This window comes from Phaethon aethereus (assembly GCF_964289735.1).
Source record: "Phaethon aethereus genome assembly, chromosome: 2".
Classification (NCBI taxonomy): domain Eukaryota; kingdom Metazoa; phylum Chordata; class Aves; order Phaethontiformes; family Phaethontidae; genus Phaethon; species Phaethon aethereus.
In genome coordinates, this window is record NC_138582.1 from 57558648 (window position 1) to 57583960 (window position 25313).

Sequence of the window (25313 nt, forward strand, 5' to 3'; positions counted from 1 at the left end):
CCTGTCTTATGTAAGCCACTGAGATTTTTTTGAAAGAAAAGTCATGAAAAGAGTTTAGCACTTATGGGAAAATAATGGATTGTTACGATGATAACCTTTCTAGAACCTCTGAACTTGTGCATAATGCTCTTTTGTAAAATTGAAGGTAGAATTCAATATAGGGAAATCTTGGTTCCATTCAGTTTTTCTGTAGATTTCAGGACTGTATAATTTCAGCTTTAGCTTTCTTGCATGGTATTTAGGACACACAGAAATTCTTTGCCAGGCTGGAATGTAATTTCTTTATTTTAGAAATTAAATATCCTTCTAGATTTTATGTAATTTAAAACCATTATTCTTAATAGTAGTAGCAATTCCAAGATATCTTTGCTGAGCTTAGTTAAGTGATTCCATGTTTACACATGATTATGAGATATTTTTTTTTTTTCTATATCACAGATAAGAAAGTAGTGACAGATTGACTTTTTGAGGAATTTCATCTTCCTGCAGGGCCACTGTTTATTTATCCTGTCAATGTAACTACAGGTCCCTCTGGTAATCAGTCCAAGGTTGTGCAAATTCCAGGTGTGCCTTTGTGTAAGAATGTTTTAAAAGTTGACAGGATCTCCTGGATAACTTGGATTTATTTTTGTACTTGTTTGCCAGTTTCCACAGATGTCTGCTGCAACTTACAGTAAGACTGATCAGACAGCTCCACATGTGGGATGCTGCAAATCAAGGCTATGAGATACTGTTCCCAACAGGATTAGCGGTATTTTATTGTACTGGGTCAGTATCAGATAACAGATCCCCAGACCTTGCAGTTCTCCGTCAATCAGCTGAGACCATCTGGTTTCATGGTGTGATACTGAGGAATTTTGTATACATCTGTGTGTAAGTCCTCATGACATGGCCACAGGACCATGAGTACAGTGCAGCTATCTGCTATAGCTGTCAGAAAACATGGTATCTTCTATGTCGTACGACTGGTTAAATGAATGTTAAAGATCCTTCCAATCATGGTATCTTCTATGTCATACGACTGGTTAAATGAATGTTAAAGATCCTTCCAATCCCAGTGACAGTAGAACCAACATTCAACTACAAAATATCTTAATAAAAGACATTCTTAGGGACACTAGATCCAGAATAAAATGAGCACCATTCTCTGGAGACATTTATGCTAGCACTCAGGTAATAGGGATTCAGGTTTTAGTGGTAGTACAAACGTGTCATGCAATCTCTCTGATATGCCTAGTTTGTCCACCAGTAATATTAAGCCCTTTCTACCATCCTTTTGATGGTTTGTTTCCTTAAAATTATAAAACCTTAAGGGCAAACCATAGTAAATAATTAAAGTTGTGTGATGATCAGGGGCTTCTCATCATTTCTGGCAGGTAAGTCATATCAGGAGGCCGAATCTGTTTGGATTTGGCAAGTCCAAAATACTGTGGGATAACTCATAGAATCACAGAATCATTAAGGTTGGAAAGGACCTTTAAGATCATCAAGTCCATCCATCAACCCACCACCACCATGCCCACTAAACCATGTCCCGAAGTGCCACATCTACATGCTTTTTGAACACTTCCAGAGATGGTGACTCCACCACCTCCCTGGGCAGCCTGTTCCAATGCTTGACCACTCAATAAAGACATTTTTCTTAATACCTAGTCTAAACCTCCCCTGGTGCAACTTGAGGCCATTTCCTCTCATTCTATTGCTAGTTACTTGGGAGAAGAGACCAACACCCACCTCACCACAACCCTCTTTCAGGTAGTTGTAGAGGATGATAAAGTCTCCCCTCAGCCTCCTCTTCCCCAGACTAAACAACCCCAGTTCCCTCAGCCACTCCTCATAAGACTTGTGCTCCAGACCCCTCACCAGCTTCCTTGCCCTTCTCTGGACACGCTTCAGGACCTCAACGTCCTTCTTGTAGTGAGGGGCCCAAAACTGAACACAGGTTTCGAGGTGTGGCCTAACCAGTGCTGAGTCCAGGGGCACGATCACTTCCCTACTCCTGCTGGCCACACTATTTCTGATACAGGCCAGGATGCTGTTGGCCTTTTTGGCCACCTGGCCACACTGCTGGTTCATGTTCATCCAGCTGTTAACCAGCCCCCCCAGGTCATTTTCTTCTGGGTAGCTCTCCAGCCACTCTTCCCCAAGCCTGTAGCATTGCATGGGGCTGTTGTCACTTAAGTGCAGGACCTTGGCCTATTGATCCAGCCTGTCCAGATCCTTCTGCAGAATCCTCCTGCCCTTGAGCAGATCAACACTCCCACCCAACTTGGTGTCATCTGCAAACTTACTGAGGGAGCACTCAATCCCCTCATCTTGATCATCAATAAAGATATTGAACAAGACCAGCCTCAGCCTGGGGAACACCACTTGTGACCATCCACCAACTGGATTTAACTCCATTCACTGCAACTCCCTGGGTCCAGCCATCCAGCCAGTTTTTTACCCAGTGAAGAGTATTCACTCCCAAACGATTTCCAGTACCTGTCATTTTTTCAGATTTGCATTGTTAGTCTGAAGTACAGGTAGACTGCCAGGGTGAAATCACAAACCCACTGAATTCAATGATGTTTCTGACTGTTTCCAGTTGTGGCAGGGTTTTACTCCTGTACTTCTATCTCTTTTGTGTAGTACCTCTCAGCTTGTATGCAGCAAAAGACTTCAAGTGTAGTAGTACACAGTTTTCTGGTGAATGGGTACTTTACTTTTTTGGTCTGTGAGGAATATATGTTCCTTAAAACAAAAAAATAACTGTGACTTGGATGGCTATTTTAGTCTCCTTGTCTTTGCTGTGTAGTTGTTGCAAACGGCATGGATGTCCTTAGTTTATTAATGACCAGGCCTTGAAGCAGTCCTACCTGAAATCCGTAGATCATATTTTATCTCCCCCCTGCCCCCATCCCACTCTTATTCCCTGTGGAATATTAAGTCTATTAATTTATGGAGTATTATGGAAGTTTTTGCAATTGAAATGGTAATGGGGGAACCACAATTCACAGGTTAGCTGCCCAAATTAGACCACCAAGCCATGAAATTTGTTTCATGATGCTGTGATCAGTATTTACTCTTTTGGGAAAGGGAAGGCAGAAAACTGTTTACTATTCCATAGTGCAGTGATTTGAAAAAAAAAATTTTTTTCCTGATCCCGCTAGGCAGCCATGTGCCCTAGTGCATGAACTATGATTGTAGGCTTGTCAGATAACTTGACAACAAATTGTGGGTATTTTCAGTGGTATTATTTCAAGTTGAAGTCAAACGAAAGGACTCAAGAACACAACGCAGCATGTTGTTTGTTTTTGTTGTTGTAACTAGTGTCCAATTAATGAGGTCATTGGCTGAATTGTATGTTTATGAATTCATGTCCTTATTAGCTTATGTTCTAAATATAAAAATGACTTAAAAATAAATCTGATGACACTAATGAAGGAGTGTTTGTAATTAACAGATGTGTCCCATCTGCTTATATTTTCTTTATCACATCTGTGGACAACACACGTTACTGTCAGTAAAGGATAACTGACTGTTCCATTGAATGATTGAGCAAAAATGCCATTCTTGTGCTCTTTCCCTTATCCCACTGTAAAGGCTGTAGCAATTGCTGTAATCTTTTCTTAATTAAACAAATTCCTCTTTGAAAATACAAGCTCGAGAAGTTGACACCAACAGTAAAATAACGCACTAGGCACTAAAGGAGCTGGGAATCCCAAGGAATGGAAATACGCTTCAGAAAAAAACCAACATTTGTAGGTGGGAGCCAAGGTTAGAATTTGGAAAGAAATGAACATGTGGAACACAGAACAGTTCATCGTCAAGTGAAAGCAGCTGAGACAATGACCTCTGAAAAGCTTGTGCTAGTATTCTTATTTAGTAAATTGGCACAAGAAACACAAATCTGTATTATAGCAGAAAGAAAGTAGAATTCTTTTTGGAAGTAACCTTTTGGGCAGCCTAGCATAATGAAAAATCAAACATCTTGCTTTCTACTACCATCTGTGAGCCAGGAATCTAAATTGTTGCTTGAGAATTAGAATGACGTTTAGAAAAATAAAAATTTACTTAAAAGATTTACTTAAAACCAGGTGAATTTCTTCCACTGTGAGCCCAAGGTGTACACAATGTATGTATATGTAGATTTTCTTCTTGGCAAGTGTATGAAGCTTGAACTACTATATACTGAATGTTTACATATACAAAATATTATAATTAATAGTAACTAAAATAAAAATTTTAATCAAGTGAAAACTGCTTAAATATGAAAATAAATGTTTCCAAGGCAATACTTGGGAAAAGTTGTGCCTCTGCAGCCTTAAAGGTTTGAACCTCATACTAACATCTTTTATTTTTCTGTGGAATCCCCATCTCATTCGATATAGTGGACATGCTCAGTTGATGAAGAGCTCCTTAATATGTGGGTTCCTTCACACAAGTATATTTAGGGCTTCACCTTGATTACGAAATACTATACAAATCAGTTCTGAAAACAGGTTTGTTCATTTTCTGATGGAATCTTTTTTACTAATCTTAGTACTTCATAATATTAAGTTTTTTCTGTGGGATGGGTTGATATGGTCTTCATTTTATAGAGGAACGTAGACACTGAGAAACAAAAGCAAAACATATCCCTTACTTTTGGAAACAGTCTCTCAGACACCTGGACCTGATTCTCTCCATGTAAGGCACTGAGCACTTTCTATGTTAGTTGCAATAGTGAGTGGCCAGTACTTTGGGGAATTGACCTCAAAGACCAAAATTAGGCATCTAGAATATCGGTATACACTTAGAAGAGTCCTCGGTGAAGTTTAAGTGACGTGACATAGGGCCTCTGTGACAGAGGCATATCTGTTAAATCATGGAATCACACAGATTCTGCAGTTGGCTTGTTGCACCTTAGTTTCTCAGGCCTGGCTCCATCTTTTCATTTTCCCACCCCCATCTGCTGCTTCTCCTAATTTGCAGCTGGTTCGTTCAGTTCCCTCTGTGTGCTACTTGTTCTTAGAACGATCTAGAGTGTGACTTCAGGGAAATTGCTGTTTGGATGATACCCAGGTATTACAAAATTCCATTTTAATATCAAACCCAATCTTTTCATATTAATTTCTAAAGATTTGTTGTAGCATTACTAAACATGCGGCAATTGCATTTTTCAGAGACTTGTACGCAGTTTGGCTAGCCTTTCTTGAGAGAGGTTCCTCAAACAGTGGAAAGCTACAGTTGATGAGAAAGAGAGCACTGAAGTAATGTCTTTTTCCTAGCCTCATTCTAATACATGGTTGAAATTCAAATAATTATTTAAAAATGAAATTCTCAGGCACATAACTTCTATTGCAGAAACGCAGATCTAAGAGTACAAATTTGTCAAAGGTGAGCAAATAACAGTAGGATCTCAGGATATGTCCGACAGCTGTAGTAACTGGTATCATCAGACTTACCAGTAGCAAGAGACTAATGGGTATTCTCTGTTAGAAGGGCAGAGGGTGAAATCTTTCATACCTATGGTTTATGCATGCAGAACGCATGCTGCTTCATTTGCAGCCAAGAAACTAGGAACAGTATCACTCTAATGGCTAGTCTTCTCTACCCTATGTAAACAGTTTATTACCTGTTAATAAGGGATTTGGCTTTTCTTCTTGTCTTTCCTGAAAGCTGTCTTTCCCCTTAGTCAGTGTATCTTTTTTTTTCTTCTGAAGCTATGAAGCATATGAAAGATTTTATTCCTCTACACACAAAACTGCAAAACCTGTATGCATTATTTATTATTTATTCAAGGAGATATAATCCTGTGTCAGAGGGAGTTCTGGAAAGCAAGTTGTTTTCCATAGGAATACATACGCACACACACAAATGAGAGGTATCAAAAATATCATCGTGATGTAGAACCAGTGCAATGACTCCTGGCAAATTATGAAAATAAAACATATTTATAGGTTACACAAAATCTTGTGTGTGTGTGTGCATGTGCTTGTTTATGTAAATTACATAAAGTATCCCAGAAGGTGAACTGAAGTCCTAGAGTTTCATAAGAATTTTTTGTTATGCTGTAAACATTCTGAGGCTTTCACATAATTACCATTTTCATTGCTAAGTCTGGAAGCACTTGAGGAAAAAATATTTCAGCCATTTTTGAGTACTAAGATAATGAAGCAGTGTTTTACCTGTTAAAATTAAATCATATACATATGTAACAACTTAGTATCACAAAGATGTAGAACTATTAATGTAAACTGTACAATGAGATAGATCTAAAGAAGGTGTCCTTTCAACTATTAAAAAGAAAAGTTTGGGTTTTGATCTGTAGGTGCTTTTGTGTACTACAGGAGTGCAGGAGATAATTCTTCCTTCTGCTCATAAGTAGCTCAGTCTTCTGAGACTAATCAAACCACCTTGAGCATAGCAAATTGTCTTGAGTCCATTGACTTGAGAAGAGCTTTAATGACATCAATCAACTAAAGATTTTGCTAAGACTGCACGCATCCTGATGTGTTTTTTTGTAGATAACCTGAAATGATTTTACTGTTAGAAGGATAATTAGTGCCCTGTAGGAAGGGGCACTGTTACTGAATAGATGAAAGTTAAACTTTTTTTTTTTAAGTTCTGGTAACCATTTAATATTATTTCCAGGTTTTGGTATGTTAATTTCTTTCTGTCGCCCTCTCCACTCCAGTATATATTTAGTACCTTTCTTGCAGTCAGTACTGTATATTTTCCATTAATTGTCATTAATCAGTTTTAGTTGCTTTTCATTAATTGCATAGTAATCTTATTATATGGCAGAAAAGGTTCTATGAACAGAAGAATATAGGAGGCTTGTGATGGGTCTCATGTTTGTGTTAGCCAATGTCTCAAGAGCTGTAATCTTTGATGAAAACTTCTGCTTTGTTATCTGCCTTAAATATGAATTGCCTGATGCGTATAATATACTTTAGCTTATGCTTTGGGTAACCATACAGAACTGTGCTGTTTATTTTTACAGACATGGTAAGAACTGAAATATTCCTTCAAGTTTGCCTGGATTTTCTTGGGAGGCTTTAAGTTCTTTGAGGAAAAAAGAAAAAGTAGAACATGTACGGATGGCCTGACCATTCTTACCAATTTACTTACATAGGCTGAAATAGAAAGAACAAAACAAAACCAAAATTATGTTTATATTTGGCTAACAGAAAAAACTTGTGCATATGTTAGCTAGCATTCATTATGTATACTGATTATACTCTATAATGGATAATAAAGCATTATAGAGGCGGGTCACCAGTAGAGTACCCTAGGAATCGATACTGGGACAAGTACTGTTTAACCTCTTTATTGCTGACCTGGATGATGATAGTGTGCATCCTCTGCAAGTTCACAGGCAATAAAAAGTTGGGAGGAGTGGCTGATGCACTAGAGGGTCAGGCTGCCATTCAGAGAGACCTTGATGGGCTGGAGAAATGGGCAGAGAGGAACCTCATGAAATTCAGCAAAGGGAAGTGCAAAGTCCTGCCCCAGGGAAGGAATAATCCCATGTACCACTACATACTGGGGCCTGACAGGCTTGAAAGTAGCTTTGCAAAGAACCTGGTGATCATGGTGGACAAGCTGAGCATGAGTTAGCCATGTGCCCTTGCAGCAATGACAACTAACAGCTTCCTGGGCTGCATTAGGAGGAATGTTGCCAGCAGGTCAAGGTGGGAGATCTTCCCCCTCTGCTCAGCACTGGGGAGACACATATGGAGTGCTGGGTCCAGTTCTGGGCTTCCCAGTACAAGAAAGATACGGACATGCTGGAGGAGGGTTAAGGGACTGGAGGATCTGACATACAAGGAGGGAGCTGGGCCTGTTTAGGCTGGAGAAGGGAAGGATCAGGGGAGAGATGTTGAAAGGATTAGAGGTGACAGAGCCAGGCTCTTCTCAGTGGTATCTAGTGCCAGGAAAAGAGGCAATGGGCACAAGCTGAAATGCAGGAAATTCCACTTAAATGTAAGGAAAAAAAAATAAATACTGTGTTCAAACACTAGAACAAGTTGCTTGGAGAAGCTAGGGAGTCTCCATCCTTGGAGCTATTAAAAATGCATCTGCTTGCAATCATGAGCATCTTACTGTCGTTGACCCTGCTTTGAGCAGGGGGCTAGGACTACATCATCACCAGAAATCCCTTCCAACCACAGTTGTCTTGTGATTCTGTGGTAGTATTTAAAAATCACTCTTCTTGTCTGTAGCATTTAGCAGCTTTACTGGTAAAGAAATACTGAAGTGGACTTTCTTGGGTGAGGTGAGATGTGTGCCTGTGTACACACACTGGTTTTCAGTAGTTGATTGGATTCCTCTTTTTTTTCATTTTAACCTCTTGGTCTTTTTTGTTAATTTCTATTTCTGTCAGTTTACACTTCTTATTTCTTACTTTACCTCTGTCGATCATAAAGGAAGAGAAAGAAGAATCTCGGCAATAAGAGCACACAGAGGAAATCCAGCAAAACAGTTGGGATGGAGCTTAGGCTGTCCATGAGCAGTGACCTATTAAATAGCTGATCACACTGGAAGTCCAGCAATTTATGTGGGAGGAGTAAGTATATTGCTAAGAGAGTGTCAGAAATACAAGATCATCTGTTAATGCAGAGGTTGCAGTCTAGTACTGCGTATAAAATGCTACTAGTACAGGAAGCGGCAAAAAGAAGCTCCTTTTCGTATGATTTACAGAACTGAAGTAAAGAAAATGCGAAGAAAAGGTACTTCGAAGTGTCTGTGGAACAATGCATTCTGTTATTTGTATATTCCTGATCCTCCTCACATAATTTTTACAGCATAATTTTATAACCATCTGCATACAATATTGTGTTAGCTTTTGGGGTTTGTGTTTATTTTAATTCTGTTTGAGGTTTAATTTGCACATACTCTGTCACAATAATTTTCAAGGACACAACTTCAATTTTCCTGATTTTCTGCATTTTAAGAACTTCGATAAAATGTGATAGAAGGATTTAGTTTAATTTATATATTCTCTTTCCCTAAAGAAAGGCATAAGAAAGAAATGTAACATCTCAACTTTCTAAACATCAATTCAAACTTAGAAAATTTTAAAGTATGTTCACATGTATTGGAGATCCCACACCGAATTTTTGTAGCAAAGTATCTACGTTTATTTTAATTGTTCCACTCTAGCTGTGAGCAAATGCATATACTACAAGCTTTATACCTTAAGACAGTATATATTTAGATTGTATGAAGAGTCAAATACATTTTTGAATATGTATACCTAAACTTCCAAACCAGTTTCTGTTACAAAAGAGTAGTTAGATGCTCATCCTTTGAGGAAGATGAATGCATTGCTTAGGAGGCAAGCTTTGTTGTGAGCAGTTGCATCTCTTCCCTCTGGGCAATAGGGCTGAAGACTTCATCACACTTAGAGCAGTCCTTTTTCTCTCTTCTCTCTGTTGGGATGCAATCTCCCGTCGGGGACAACACCAGCCAGGCTTGTTTTACCTGGATTTACTAGTTTTATTATTGCGTGTATGTAGATTTGATTAATCTTTCTCTGATGCTAAGATGTCTTTTACAGAATTTGCAATTACCAGAGAGTAGGGGAAGTTAACTAATTGTGGACTGTTAATGATGAATCCCAGTGAATGCATGCAAGAAACAGAAGGACATCTTGAAATCAATGTATCTGTGAGGGGTTTTGACTCCAGTGAAGTTTCAGAGCTGACATGGGAAACCATACAGCCTAGTATTTTTATTAGTAAACTATGTCCAGCTGAATTTATAAAACATGTTTAGAATGTGGTAGGAATGTACAGTAAAGGTAACTTTCCTTTTGGACATCATCTTTTCCTTTATAGGTTAAAGTCAGTGATGCTGAGTGGCACATCAGGTGCTGTCTACTCTTATCACTGGCATGATTCTTTGAGTATTAAGAGTGCTTTAGGCCTAAATTCTAATAACAGGGAACTGGCATATTGTCAGAAGTCTTGGATATGGGAGTATTGCCAACCTGCTAATCTCCTGTTTTTGCACCCAGGCACAATGAAATCTTTCCACCACAGCAGTGTGCTGCCCAGGCTGGTTCTTGCAAGGGATTCTGCATGTTCTTTAGAAAAATAAACTATCAAAAAAAAACCCCCAAAACAAAAAACCCACCCATAAAAATAGAGGCCAACTTGCTAAGTCAGGGCCCCAGTGCAATCACTGGTGGATGTTAGACTGACATGTTACTACTGCCTGCTTCCCATGTAGCACAACTGGGGTTCACAGAGCTACTGTGACCAACAACATGCCCAGCTGAAAAAAAACCTAAAATGTTAGTGCAATAGCTACTCTGAATCTATATGCTAGCCTTACACTGCTTGAATGAGATGGTGCCACTGTAAAAGTGGAGACAAAAATGAGCCTTAGATTCTTCTGCTCAGAAATATTGCAGAAACCTGGCCAGCAAAGCTGCTCCACAGGGTAAGCCTCCCGATCCACCCAGACTGCCGTGCCTGGCACAAGAGCCAAATGTTGGTAGCCATGAAGAAATGTCAGTGTGTTTTCTTACTAATATTAAAAACATGCAGATAAGGGTAAATGGAAGAACAAAATTCAGTCCTAACTTCATAAACCAGCTCCACCATTCCTAAGTAATGTGGATGCAGAACACATTTTGGAAGCTTAAAATGTTATCCAAAGTATTTGTTTTCTGCTGAAATCAGAAGCCTGACAGAAGAAGCTGTAAAGTTTTACATTATGACATTAGTCAAAACCTTTAGATCAGAAACTCCTCAGCTCAATGACCACTGCAGACCACACTGGCAGTGATACCAAAAAAGAAGCTAAAAACGCTAGCAGTTGTGAGCAAATTTTATTTTAATGCAAGAAAACTAAGCAACCTTTAATACAGTAGGAAAAAACACTACTGTAGATTGAGGGGAGAGAGGTGCTTATCTCCGTAGTGGTGCCAGTCATCCATCAGGTTGCAAGGAGTGATAATGGGTGGTGTCTCCCAAGGCCTTCCTTCACACCTGTCTAGCAGAGGTGGCTGCTCCTCTGCCAAGAGTGTGCTTGTGACACTGAAATACACACTTTGTTTTCAACTAGTATATCAACTGTTCCTGCTTATGGAGGGAATATGGAGTCTGAAAACTTTCAATACAAGTATTAAAATTTTTGTCTTGAGAAAAGCCTTTTTATCACAAAAATGTAGCTCTTAATCCTCTGTCACTTTGGTAATCTTCTGTGACCAAAAGAGATTTGGGAGAAAATAACTCTGAAAAATTCATGAATGTAGAAGTTTCCCTTTTAGAGGTACTCTGGAAATTCTGTGAAATCCATGAGGGCCTTGGTTATGGACAAGAGTGCAAAACCTTAAGACAGTTGGAAAATGCTTGGCAAAGTTTATTTGTGAGTAACCTGCAAAATTAGTAGATTTTGATCCTCCTCATTTGCTGAAGATGCCCTGTTGCACCTTATATATATAAAGAGAGTCAGAAGTGCCACCTAAGAGAGCGATTATTATTTTTGTTTAACGAGGATGATATGAAACTTGGACTCTGAACAAAAAGCTTTTGGTAATAGGTTCTTTCTTCTTCCTTTTTTCCCTTTTTTAGAAAAATAGTTATAAACTACTAGATATTAATGAATTGACTACATATATTGATTTGCAGAAAATTTGCTTACCTGCAGAGATTTATTGACATATGCAAGTCAGAGGGGATGCACATAGATCTGTCCCTCTCCTCCATCCCTATCCATCCTCATATATGTTCTCATTTGATGAAGTGACCCATAAGAAAAGTTGTTCTGTGATTACCTGTTATCAGTCTAACATTTTTGATATTCTTGTCTGAATTTAGAAATGAAGCGACCCAAGTAGTGTCCTCTTTCAATAAAACTCAGTGTTAATCTTCCAGCTATTCTGGAGTGTATATAGTAAGTGGTGATTAGCAAACCCGAGATAATGGAACAGTTGACCTGTGCCACAGAGGGCTGGTTAAATTCAGCTTGCTTTTGAAGAGCGTGTTAGGTATGCCTGTTTCTAGACCCTGAAGACTGCCTTGATATGAAGCACAGTTCAGCAGCAGTAGAATCACTTAGGGACACATATGAGTTAGGCAGTTGATGAAGTAAATTCAATAAGCTTTCTGTGCTATGCTCTTGGACCTTTGGGAGAAAGAAACAGTGACCTTTACAATGAATACTGTAGTTAAAATGTACAAACTTACTGCTGGGAGGTATCGTGTTCAAATTGGAGTTGAATGGAGGCTTTTTATAAGACCAAGGGCTGTTGAAGCTGCTTTGAGGCAAGGAGAACCAACGTAAAGATTAAATTAAATTAAACCCAAAGGGAAGATGATAGGAAGGAAACAGCATTGGAGGAGGTGTGTGTTGGGGGTGGGAGCTGTTAAATTATGTGACTGGCTCAGTAATTAAGACCGAAACACCTCCAGCCAAACTCCCCTACATTACCTTCACTCTTACATGAACCAGTGTGTCCCTTACTTATTACTGTTTATTACTGCTATGGTTGTCTTTATTCACAAATTGCACTGTCATTGTTGAAGCGTTTACTATAGCTTTCTTTAACTGTAGGCATGTGTCTCTTCTTGCCCTTCGTTCCTCCCATTTGGAAGAATCTTTTCAGGAGGCTGCTGCCTTGCCCTGAACAGGGCATGGCTTTTCATCATGAAATGTGTGTGTGCTTTCTTCTTGGCTATTTCTTCTTTGCCTGCTTTGTAGGACTCGGTATCGCTTTTGTTTTGCCTGCTATTCTGGTTGCTTAAGACTTTGGAATAGACTTCAGGTTGTCCCCAGAACTTGCAAGTTGGATTTTCTTCATGCCACTTTTCTTCCCAACAAGATAAGACTTTTCCAGTGAAGAGTATGTAGAATATGAGCGCGCTGATTTTTACCTATCCTGTTATGTACTTGGATAGAAAAGGCAGACAAATGCCTGCATGAGTATACTTTGCTAATGATCTTTCCTTTCTCTTTTTCTCCTCATCACTCTGCTCCTTCCCAGCCCCTCTGTAAGCCTGGCGTCTGCAGAACTCCAAGCCAGAGTATTTAAAATCCTATGTATGTTCTCTTCACTTTTTAGCAAGGTGTTCATCCTAACTCTTGGAATTTTTAATACAAATAAAAGGATGATGAGAAGTACATAGTCTTGCACGTTTCAAAGAATTAGGATATGGTATTAGATTAAATGACTTTCTAAGTAGGGCTACGGGTTCAGCAAAATGCTTAGCAGATACATGGATTGTTGCCATAATTTCTATCCAAAGTATAAACCTCTCCATTAGAGAGAGATTTCCTAGTGTTCTGTTTTCTCCAGGTGTTTCTGAGGATGTAGTTCCCTATAAGTCATTTTGTATTCTGTTGTGTGCTATTAAAGATGGATGGAAAGAAGGTTTGGATTTTTTACATATTTTTGTGAGCACTGACAGGTTGTTAGAATATTAACTCAATATGTCTGGAATTTAATGTAAAAATAAAAAACAGATTGAGCAGAGTTTTTTTTAATTTTTCCTTTTAAAATCTCTATGTAATAATAATAGATTTGCTCCTGTCAGAATGATACAAAACGAGTAAGTACAGAGTAACTGCTTTGGGTAAATTACACTGAGCTTAACAACTCCAGATAATGGAGTAGTGTCTTTGTTTACTTTCTGTATGTTTAATTGTACCTTCAAGTAGATGTCATAGCTTAATATTTGATAACGTGACTACTTGATGTAACTTTAGCAATATTTTACAATATTACCTGGCAGCTTCAACCAGCATTTAGTTTTAGTCGTAATAAACAGCGTTTATGGAGAGCTATGTGATTTGAAGAAAAGGCTTGGCTATCAAACGTTAAAATATTGAAAGTTGAAATCTTTCTTGAAAGGTAAAATGATAACATTTTGCTTGAATGCCCATTAATTACACACGCAGAGTGCAATTCTGGCTCATAGCAGAATAATTCCAAATAGGACTATAATAATCTTTTTCCATCACAGCCTTAATCACTTGAATGAAGTGCACTTGTTAACTTACACAGATGGAATAAATACAGGATAATCACAGGATCTGTGGTGGTTCTAATCTAGACTGACAAACAATTGTCTTGGTTATGAAAGCAATTCTTGAAATGCAGAGGTAAAGCTAACTGTCTTAATTATTAGAATGATTAGAATGATATGAATTCTGCAAAGCAATTTTGTTGAGGTATTAATTATTATTTGATTTAGATTTTATACATATTTTAAACAAAATTATTTCTGGTACTGCTGATGTTGTTTAAGATCCCACTGGTATGACTCTAATCACAATTTTGTAAATGTGCGTATTTGAAAATGGGATAACGCAAACCCTATCTTTTATTAAATATATGAAAAGCTGCTTAAATCTACCTGTATGGACAGAGGGTGACTGACCGAGGTTTCCTTTTAAGTCTTTTCTGGCAAAATTGTTGAAACATGAGAGTGATTTGTGCAGTGGTAGTCCTGGATGTAACATCCCAGAACTTCAATCCCTTTGAATTACTGCTGCATTTTTGTTAAAAGTATTTCTGAAAGGTTTAATATATATCTTGTTGCTGCTAAATTGCCGTTCATTTAGAAGACTTAGAGTTAGTTCATTGCCTAAAAGAGACTGTAAGTCTAATTTAAATAACCATCAACTTATTTCTTTTCATTCCAGCTTCTCTAAAATGGAAAAATAATGTGCATTTAAAGTGCTTTAAACTGTCTCTGTATGCATTTAGTATGCTGGTACTTGGGAATATGGATTTTCAAGCTGTATATATTGTGAGGTTAAATTAAGATTTTTTTTTTTTTAAATATATATATCCCTATATATTAAATACCACATTGTTTAATAGAAAATTTATTCTTCTAAGTGACTTACCAGTTATATATTTTAATTAGTTGGCTTAAATAACATTTTTGAATATGTGTATTTATTCTTTTTGAAAGCTTTCTCTAAGCATTTGAAAATATATGGGTTGCTCAGCAGCCAGTGGAATCTGTTATTTTCACTTTTGCAATGTTTGTTTTGTAGTCAAAATTCTTCTGCTCGAAGAAGGTTAGATAGCTCTGCCCTGGGGATGTGGCCTTTGTTGTCCAAGCAGGTCTAGCATTAAATGATTATGGCAGTTTCCTCTTTCCAAAGAATGAAGTGTCCTTGTTCACACAGTTCTCCGAGCCCCAGAGGCAGGAAGAGCTAGCAGGCTTAATGTATAGTAAAGCCTCGGTCTTTCACATGGCAAAGCAGGGCTAAAGTAAAAAAGTCGAAAGAGCTATAATTATCCTTGAATTGTGTTTCAAACAAACGAACCAACCCCACCCAGAAAATAGAAGGATACTGTAGAGTTGCTTGTTTTAATGGGCTTTAATATAGAGTACCATGGTGTTGCATTGTAAATCATGAATTTTATACTGTTTTCTGGAACAGATTTAGTAAATTGCAGACTTGACATTTTCTGCTTAATTTTCGGTGAGGTAGCATACATCTGTGAAGACTCCACATAAAAACTGTTAGTTTGCAAGACCTATAGATAAATTTGAGAATCTATCTTAAAAAAACTGAGATTAAGGTTTTAATGACTATATTTAGTAAAGCAATAGATGGTAAGTGATCTTCTTTATTTGTGGAACTTCAGAATGTTGCATTACTGAGTGTTAAAAACTTATTTTTAAATGTTACTAAAAATAATTCCTTGTAAAAGAAGTGTAGTGGTGTGTACTAGTATGTTCAGTAAATGAATGTACATTTGATAGAAGTAAGTTATTTTTAGCTGTTCTAAAGGAAATAGCTATTGACAATTGGCACTGAGAACTTGTCATTTATCATGCAATATGCTTAAAGGGGCCTGTTAAATATAGAAGAAAAAATATTATCGACATTCTCCTCCAAGTTTCAGGTAGTTAACTAACCCATAAATGTGACCACCGTCATACCTGTGCAGCTTCCTGAAGACACTGTGCAGTAAGTCAGAGAGAACAAAATGTGAATCACGAATAAAGGGAGTGAAGCTGGCCACGTGGGTACAGTTAAAACAGAAGCCATTCTAAGCCATTCTGTATTCTTATATCAAATTATAAATAGTATTTTTTCAGACTAAAAATAGTCTTTTGCCATTTGTCCATTGCTTAAATAAGTGCTTGGGAGAGGTTGTAGGTGCAGGGTTGTTTTTTACTGTGCAACCTTTTTAACTCTCTTCTCCAATGCCTGTGGATTGAACTTTTCTTATACTTGAATTCATTACATTCATTACCATTCCTTTATGCTCAGGCTTAAATCAATTAGGCGGCTCTCCTACTCATTTGCTGTCATCCCAGAAGAGGGGGAAGACTTGCTCACTTGAGCGGTACTTTTTCTTGTGGAAAGTAAAGCAATTACGATTCTTAGTCTTCGTCTGTTCCAGACTCTATGTTTTCCTTGAAAATATTTTTCCCAAAGAGACTAAAGAAAAAAATCTGTTGTGTTTTTTTTCTCCTTTGAGTTCTAGTACGAAATGTCATGCCAGTGATTTCTGTGGGACTGTTTGAGTTCTTACATATAATTAGACACTATGCTTTGCCCCTGTGAGTTTCTAATGTTTAAGAGAAGTCAGACAACATAATCTTTATTAATAATAATCTCACATATATTCTACAAGTGTGTTATAATAATAAAGACTTTTTATTCTGGAGCTCCTTCATGAATTCTGAAGCCACCATTAATAACCTGTTTCACATCTGGATTTCGGTAGGGGGGCAAAAATGCTCAGATCCTCTGTAGAGCCAAGCTGAGTTACATTTAAGGCTCATGTAGCTTATTCATTTGAGCAAATTGATGTGTGCCTCTGAAATGTGCTTTGGCTTCTCTCTTTCTAAGTCAAAATTATTGACATGTGAATGGATAGCATGTGTTGCATGGCCATGTAGTCAATTATTTGATAAAACTAAGATTTCCTGTTGTAGAACAGCAGTTAAGACATTTGAAATTAGGCAAGATTTGTGTGTTTGAGAATAAGAAGAAGATGAAAAAGATTATGAGACCCCAGTGAAATAATATTCTATTATAAATGCTGCAGTGCATTGATCAGTTCCAATTTCTATTCTAAATATGTGCAGAAAAAGATAGGAAAAATGTCTTATGGGGCCAGGTATTTGAGCAGGTCCCTTCGTGGACTGCTGGCAGTTTATGTTACAGCCCAGGCTGTGTTGTTCAGGATTTCTACTGGCCATTGGGAGGTCTGAGGGGGCCAGCATGGTAGGCCCTAGCACCAGCGTAGGCCCTAGTACCCTAGGCCAGTGTAGTCCTCGGTATAGGGCCAGCACGGACTGTGCATGCCTCATACCCTTCCATGGTCTTCTCTATCCACAGGCTGCAGATGAAGGCAGAAATTATACTACCTCATGGCATTGCCTAGTCCTTTCCCATCACCTCTTTCTCCATTTAGCAGCGTCCCACAGCCTTTGGTTGGGTGGAGACAGCAAGAAATAATTCTTAAAATATTTATCTGGTTCTTCAGTTTTGTTAAAACTCATGAGAGTCCTGGTAAAATCTGGACGCAGGTGCCCTGCATGGAAGGGTGGGTGTACCATGCAGGCTGGAGTGTGGAGGAGCTTGTTCACACTCTAAATGAGCCGAGTTAGTTTAGGTACTAGAATTAACTGGTGTGTGGTGGTGTGTTCTTCCCTAGAGAATAACTTACTCTATTTCTTGGCAGAATAGAATAGCCTGTGTAAAGCTTCCTGATGTTGTGACTAGAAAAAAGGAGAAACTAGCGTGAGTGGGTGTAATGTAAGTACATGGCTTGGCTATGTGGAGAGTCCTTACAGAGTCTGAAAGCTGCAGAAACACACTTTAAAACCATGTGGTTTGTGACTGGTCAGCAGCTCTGATAATTAGGATTAATCAGTTATTGTCCTGGGTAAAAAATAATGTTGCTTTTAAGAAATAGTAGTTCTCCAGAATCATAATTAACCCACTTTGCTTGCTTCCTGCTCTCTGCAGCCATTCCTGCTAGAAGGATATTACAGTGGCAAAACCAGTAAAAACAGCAGTTTTGAAATACTAATCTGAAATGTTTCTTTCAGAGTTTTGTTTTAGCTAACTGCCATGCCACAGAATCACTAAGGTTGGAAAGGACCTTCAGGATCATCAAGTCCAACCGTTAACCCAACCCCACCAAGCCCCCTAAACCATGTCCTGAAGCTTCACATCCACACGTTTTTTGAACACTTCCAGAGATGGTGACTCCACCACCTCCCTGGGCAGCCTGTTCCAATGCTTGATCACTCTCTCGGTGAAGAAATTTTTCCTAATATCCAACCTAAACCTCCCCTGGTGCAACCTGAGGACATTTCCTCTCGTCCTATCGCTAGTTACTTGGCAGAAGAGACCACCTCATCACAACCCCCTTTCAGGTAGTTGTAGAGAGCGATAAGGTCTCCCCTCAGCCGCCTCTTCTCCAGACTGAAGTTCCCTCAGCCGCTCCTCCTAAGATTTGTGCTCTAGACCCCTCACCGGCTTCGTTGCCCTTCTCTGGACACGCTCCAGCACCTCAGCACCCTTCCTGTAGTGAGGGGCCCAAAACTGAACACAGGATTCAAGCTGCGGCCTCACCAGTGCCGAGTACAGGGGCACGATCACTTCCCTACTCCTGCTGGCCACACTATTGCTGATACAGGCCAGGACGCTGTTGGCCGTCTTGGCCACCTAGGCACACTGCCGGCTCATATTCAGCTGGCTGCCAGCCAGCACCCCCAGGTCCTTTTCAGCTGGGCGGCTCTCCAGCCACTCCTCCCCAAGCCTGTAGCATTGCATGGGGTTGTTGTGACCAAAGTGCAGGACCCTGCACTTGGCCTTATTAAACCTCATACAGTTGACCTCGGCCCATCGATCCAGCCTGTCCAGATCCCTCTGCAGAGCCCTCCTGCCCTTGAGCAGATCAACACTCCCACCCAACTTGGTGTCATCTGCAAACTTCCTGAGGGAGCACTCGATCCCCTCATCCAGATCATCAATAAAGATATTGAATAAGACTGGCCCTGGGGAACACCGTTTGTGACCAGCCACCAGCCGGATTTAACGCCATTCACCACAACTCTCTGGGCTCAGCCATCCAGCCAGTTCTTTACCCAGCAAAGAGTAAACCTGTCTAAGCCATGAGCTGCCAGTTTCTCCAGGAGAATGCTGTGGGACACGCTGTCAAAAGGGTCTTTTACTAAAGTCTGGGTAGACAACATCCACAGCCTTTCCCTCATCCACTAGGAGGTTCACCTGGTCATAGAAGGAGATCAGGTTGGTCAAGCAGGACCTGCCTTTCATGAACCCATGCTGGCTGGGCCTGATCCCTTGGTTGTCCTTCATATGACCCGTGAGCACTCTAAAGATGAACCGCTCCATGATCGTCCCCAGTACGGAGGTCAGACTGACAGGCCTGTAGTTCCCGGGATCCTCCTTCCGGCCTTTCTTGTAGATGGGCATCACATTGGCAAGCCTCCAGTCATCTGGGACCTCCCCTGTTAACCAGGACTGCTGATAAATGATGGAGAGTGGCTTCGCAAGCTCCTCTGCCAGCTCTCTCAGTACTCTTGGGTGGATCCCATCAGGCCCCATAGACTTGTGGGTGTCCAGGTGGCTTAACAGGTCCTTAACTGCTTCCTGATGGTTTATGAGGAGTATATTGTGCTCTCCATCCCCGTCTTCCAGCTCAGGGGGCTGAATACCCTGCAGATACCTGGACTGGCTATTAAAGACTGAGGCAAAGAAGGCATTAAGTACCTCAGTCTTGTCCTCGTCCTTGGTGACAAGGTTCCCTGCCATATCCAGTAAGGGGTGGAGATTCTCCTTGCCTCTTTTTTTGTTATTAATATATTTGTAGAAGCATTTTTTCTTATCCTTTATGACCGTGGCCAGACTGAGCTCTAGCTGGGCTTTTGCCTTTCTAATTTTGTCCCTGCTTGACCTAACAAGATCCTTGTACTCTTCTTGAGTTGCCTGCCCCTTCTTCCAGAGGTGATAAACTCTCCTCTTTTCCCCGAGTCCCAGCAAAATCTCCCTGTTCAGCCAGGCCAGTAATGCTATGTCAGAGAAGCTGGTTTATCAGCAGCTCAGAATTCTAGGAATTTTAAGGAGCTGGCAATTATCTGAAGTAGTTCTCAAGTAATAATTTAAGACTTTAATACTTAAAAATTTAAGTAGTTTTAAAGGCATGATAGTGCATTCTTCTTTGGGTACCTTAGAAGTATTTTGTTCTTTTAAATAACCCATGCATCACCCACATTTATTTTTGAAGAGGAAATAACTCTACCTTACTGTGCATGAGAATCAGTATTTACTGATAATTATGCTGCTTCTTTGGCCTTAATGGCATGATTAACTTTGACTTGGTTTTGTGCTTTAAGGACATTGTGATTTTGTGTTTAATTTTATGTGGCTGGTACTTGAAGCTCTCTGGTTATAACTGGTATTTTAAGGGTACTTTCAGTATGGTGGCAAGTAAAAGCTGTAACAAACTGAGGTCGGTATTTCCTGTATAGGTCTTAAATCCTGCTGGACAAACTACAAATTCCAGGCATCACCAGCTGTGTTGAGGGTTTATAGAAGCTCGGTAGTGCAGGGCCATTGCTCTGCCTGAAGCACCTGAAGTCAGAAAAACCTACTAAAAATAACTGGTATCATTACCTAGCATCAGGCTGTGCATATGCTTTCCTGGAGAAGGGCGTCTTTTGGGAGGTGCTTGTTGGGGTTCTCCAGTTTCTCTTGATGTTTTTGTAATGGCTGTAGCCTTCAGTTTGTTGAAATGCATATATTTCTGTGAAAAGTATGTCTTTCTTGTTTGCTTGTTTGATTAAATGTTGTCACTAGATTTTGCATATTTTTTTTTCCAAACCAGCTCTAGTAATTTTAAGATTATACATTTTCTAAGGGTTTTTGGGTGTTCATGGTGCAAGTATCCTATTTCATGGGCAGGTAGAGCACGAGTTCTGATGAGGATCTGAGCTCCAAGTCTCTCTGCCCTCATCTTTGTGTCAGAGGACACGGCAAGATGTTACCTCGGCCCTCTTCTGTCTGCTACCCTCCTTTTTACCTCCTCCAGCCAGGCACTGGGTCACATGAGGGAGCAGGGACTTAGGTTGGGCCTTGTGCTCCTCGGCTGTTACATAGCTCATTTTCCTATGCTGTACATACAATATGTTGAATTGAGGGCGAAACGCTGCGCTGAGGTAGAAACTGCTCAGTTCCCAGTATCACGCTGAGGAGGTGGGAGACGGAGGCAGCTTCTGCTTTTGTTGGTCATTTGCCTGGTAGATCTGTGCCTCATCACCTGAATCGCTGATAATGCTGCGTGGAGGTGCTGCGCGGTGAGAACCATCCACTGACGTTTCCGTGCAAGCAGTGCAAGGTGCATATGCCAAGTAGCAGATGCAAGGGGAAGAGAAAGTGGAGACTGAGTATGCTGGGTTTCATGTTTCTTTAAAAGAAATAACTTTAAATATTTGTGTACAGCAAGCCAAGCAAGTAAATGTTCCATTGCTCTTAAATCTTTCTATTCGTTAATCTATAAAGAGTTGAAAGCAGCTGTTCCAGATGAGTGGTTGCCCACTGATGATGAATGGTTTAACTCACATGAGAAGGCAGTAAAGTAAACATCTGTAAAAGAAACATACAGACTTCTGCTTTTATCTTGCCTCCCCTCTTGAGGAACTTGAGAAATGAAATAGTTTTTCAGTATTTTTTTAAAATGACTAACAATATACTTTATTTTTGTTTCTTTGCCTAGGGTATTTATGTAAGGGATGCACCTCTGAAGGACATAAAAGTGTTCAACTTTCGCCGATTTGTAGCTCTTTTTAGTGTGGTAAATGCCACAAAGCGGGATGCTGGCAACTATCGCTGCATGATTCGGACAGAAGGAGGAGTTGGTGTATCAAACTACGCAGAACTGATAGTCAAAGGTATTTCACAATAAAAAAATGAGTATTTGCATGCTTAATGTATGGAATAAGGACCTGTTATTGCCAGTTCAGTAACAATGTCACCCATAGCCTGTTAAAGTCAGTAAGAGGTTCAATAAATAGACTCTGTTTATGTAAATCTTAAGAGTCTATCCAGCTGTTACAAGAGAGTGACAGAAGAAGCCAGGACTAATTAACTAGTTACTTGTTGATTGTTGTTCTAAATAATTCCCCCAAATGCACTGTTTAAAACTATATGTCTCTATATTTACAAGATTTTTTTACATTATGAATATAATGCTGGCTATTTACTGCCTTTATGTGGATCACATATTAGAAATATATTTGCTGCAAAATATGAAAGATTTACATTAAAATGAACCCATAAAATACACATATTCCAACATATGGAGGGGTGTTTTTAAAAACAGCAGGAAACACTTAAATATAAATACAAAGCATACAGGTAAGTCCATTCTTATTATAAAAAACTGCACTAAAACAACTTTTTGACATTCATAATTTTTAAATTGCATTTTGATTGCTCCTTACTTTTATGCTAGTATTCTGGAGGAACAATATTTTATTTTTGTTCTTTCAGAGACAAGAGCAGATTCCATAGCACCTAAGCTGTGGAGACACATTATTGTGTTATGTGTCTTCCCTTTCTGGTTCATTCTGTGCCTAACAAACCAGAAGTGAGTGAAGGGCTAAAAACTCTTTTTTTTCTTCATTCTGAAACAATTTGATCTAAGTTGGCAAGGAGTGAATAAGTGCCCTAAAACTAAAGCCACCCCAGGTGTGGAATTTTCCTCTGGGAATTAGGAAGGACACACTTGCATCTATTATACATCCTCTGATTTTAGAAGCAGTATCCTTCTTTGGATAGGCCTTTTTTTCTTTTGGGAGTAGCATTCAGATTATCACGGATGGTATCATTATAGCTGTTCTCATAGAATTAAAGAAACTTATAGGCTAAGGAGTAACAGGAGCAAGAAATTAATTTTTGTGTAGTACCTTCTTGTCACTCTGCTTTCCAGATTCTGCTCTAGGTTTTATCTTTTGGATTAAGACTCTAATTATTTTGTATGATTTCTCAGCACTTCATAAAGATGTGATCCGCTTCCCAAAGGCAACTTAGACATAGGGCGATAAACAAGGTGTGGAATAATGGTTATATCTGAAAACGTAGCATGGATCTTGTTTCTGATCAGTATAGAAAGCGTGTGTATGAGAAGCTAGCAGTAAAGGAGGGGTTTGAAAGACAGGAGCACAGTGGCATAAAGAAAGAATCAGGCCAAGACATTAAAAAAGCAAAGGAAAAGTTTTGAGGAAAAAAAGATTAGGCAAAATGAGAAGAATGAGTTTACATTAAGACGACATATAGGAGGGTTAGCAGTTAGGCTGTAGATAAGGATGAATGTTTTGAATTAAATTAAAATTGAGGGGGATATTAAAAAAGAAACTGAGGAGTGGAATAATGGAGAGATGATATGGTTAGCACAGTGTTTGTGAGATGAGCAGGTGTTGAGTGAAGAGGAAGAAAGTTGGGCTACGGGTTAGACTGGGGAATAATAGGTACCAGAAGAAGATTCAAGAGAGCTCTAAATAAGAAGGGACGTTTTCCAAAAGTAAGAAGAAGCTTTTAGTAGATGTGTTTTAGAGAAGATGGAGAGAAGCGGGACAAGACCAAGAGGAGGAGGTTGTGAACAACCAGTGTATGAAGATAACATGACAAAACAAATTTTAGTATGAAAACGTAGATGAGCTATTTGAAGGTACAGATGAAAAAAGAAACAAATAGAGAAGGCGAGATGAGAATATAATTACAAGGCATGGTGGAAAAAATGAAGTTATTTTAGTCCAAGCAAAGATAACATGAAAAGGAAATAAAAGAAGTGGCCAAAATTGGAAATTTTTACTTTGTGGAGGTTAGCAAAGAGAGCGAGAAGGGGCAGAGTATGAACCCCAACAGGAATGATGAAGAATCTTAGACCTAATGTCAGTGGAAACAAGCAAGAACAGAGGCTGCCTGAATGAGGCATATGGAACATTGACTGCATCAGTGACAGGAGGTACAGAAAGGTGAAGAAGTTAAATTTTTTTCAATTACTTTGATTTGGGATGTTTTAATTTATTCGTGCTCCTTTTATGGTGTAGTAGATGAAATTATGAAGCGTATCATTAAAGCATTTGTGCTTACTCAGATTCTTTCAGAAAATTTGGACTGGGTGCTGTGAAAGAGTGTATAGCCTTCGGGTGTAATCCCATTAACTACTTGTGGAGTGGCAAAGTAATTATGGTAATCCCCATTGCATGTATTGGAGCTTTTATGAGACCACCTGCAGGTCATTCCTTCTGACCTAAAAAGACCCATTTTAAACATGGTGCTGTAAAACCTTAGATGACTGTACTGAAATAGTAGCATTAGGGGCTAATTAGTAAATATGCTTTCTTACTGATGCCATATATTTAAGAAATTGTATTTCCTAATTTTTTCAGCAGCTTTTCTGCAATGTTAGTTAGCAGAATTCAAAGATAATGGATTGATTTCAGTGCAGCTATATCTTTTTTTAATCCATTACCATCAATAAATAATGAAAAAATGTACATTTACCCATATTGCATGTAATGATTAGTATACTTGGGAATTACTGATGTCTTAATAATAGTATGTGTAAAAACGGTGGTGTAATTACTCCCCGTTCTTTGTTGCAAACAATGCATCTAATTCTCTTCTCATTTATGTTGGTGTAACTAAGCTGACTTAGGAGGAATTTCTCTGGAATTACATCGCTAGGATGACAGGAGAGTCAAACCTAGTGTTTGTAAGTTAAAGAGCATCAGTTCTTCACTTTTATTGTGCTCTGTTTCATTCTGGTTACTGAACTTGTAACTGAAGTTGCAAATAAATAAATCCTGCACTGGAGTTGGGATTTTTTCAAAATATCTTTTAGTTAGGGACGTTTGGACACTAGAGTGGGTTACAATTCCGTACAATGTTCATTCTACTTCTACTACTTCACTGTAGACATAGTTTCACTAAATAGGAACTTACTCTAAGCAGATTCCAGTTACTTTTTTTTATGTAAACCTCTTTAAGATTTGTAGTGCTGCTGTAGCATGATGCTGTGTGGCACTGGAGACCAGGTACCAGCACTTTTGAAGTCAGCGGAAGGGCTGCTATTTTCAGGTGCTGCGAACCAAACCTGAAATCACAGAAGAATAGGAATGAAATCTTGAAGATGAGAGAGATGTAAGAAACTGTCAAATGTTCTTTTTTTTAATTTTTTTTTTTCACCTGAGCAGATACGGTTATAGCAAGGTTTAATCTGTATGGAGGGTAAAAAAAAAGGCAATTAAAGAGCTGTCAGTTAAACCCATGTTATCTTATTAAAGAGCTGTAGACATGAATATTGTCTTGTTAACGAGCAA

The 25313-nt window shown here is 39.1% G+C and overlaps 1 protein-coding gene across 1 annotated transcript in view; it reads left to right on the forward strand.

The window, feature by feature from the left end:
• PTPRM (protein tyrosine phosphatase receptor type M) overlaps positions 1-25313 on the forward strand; it is a gene marked incomplete at its 3' end in the record, with an annotated part of 489914 nt that overhangs the window by 170342 nt on the left and 294259 nt on the right. Inside the window, exon 6 of the mRNA XM_082014808.1 lies at positions 21704-21878. Within this exon, the coding sequence (XP_081870934.1) occupies positions 21704-21878 (175 nt within the window). The remainder of the gene's footprint in view (positions 1-21703; positions 21879-25313) is intronic.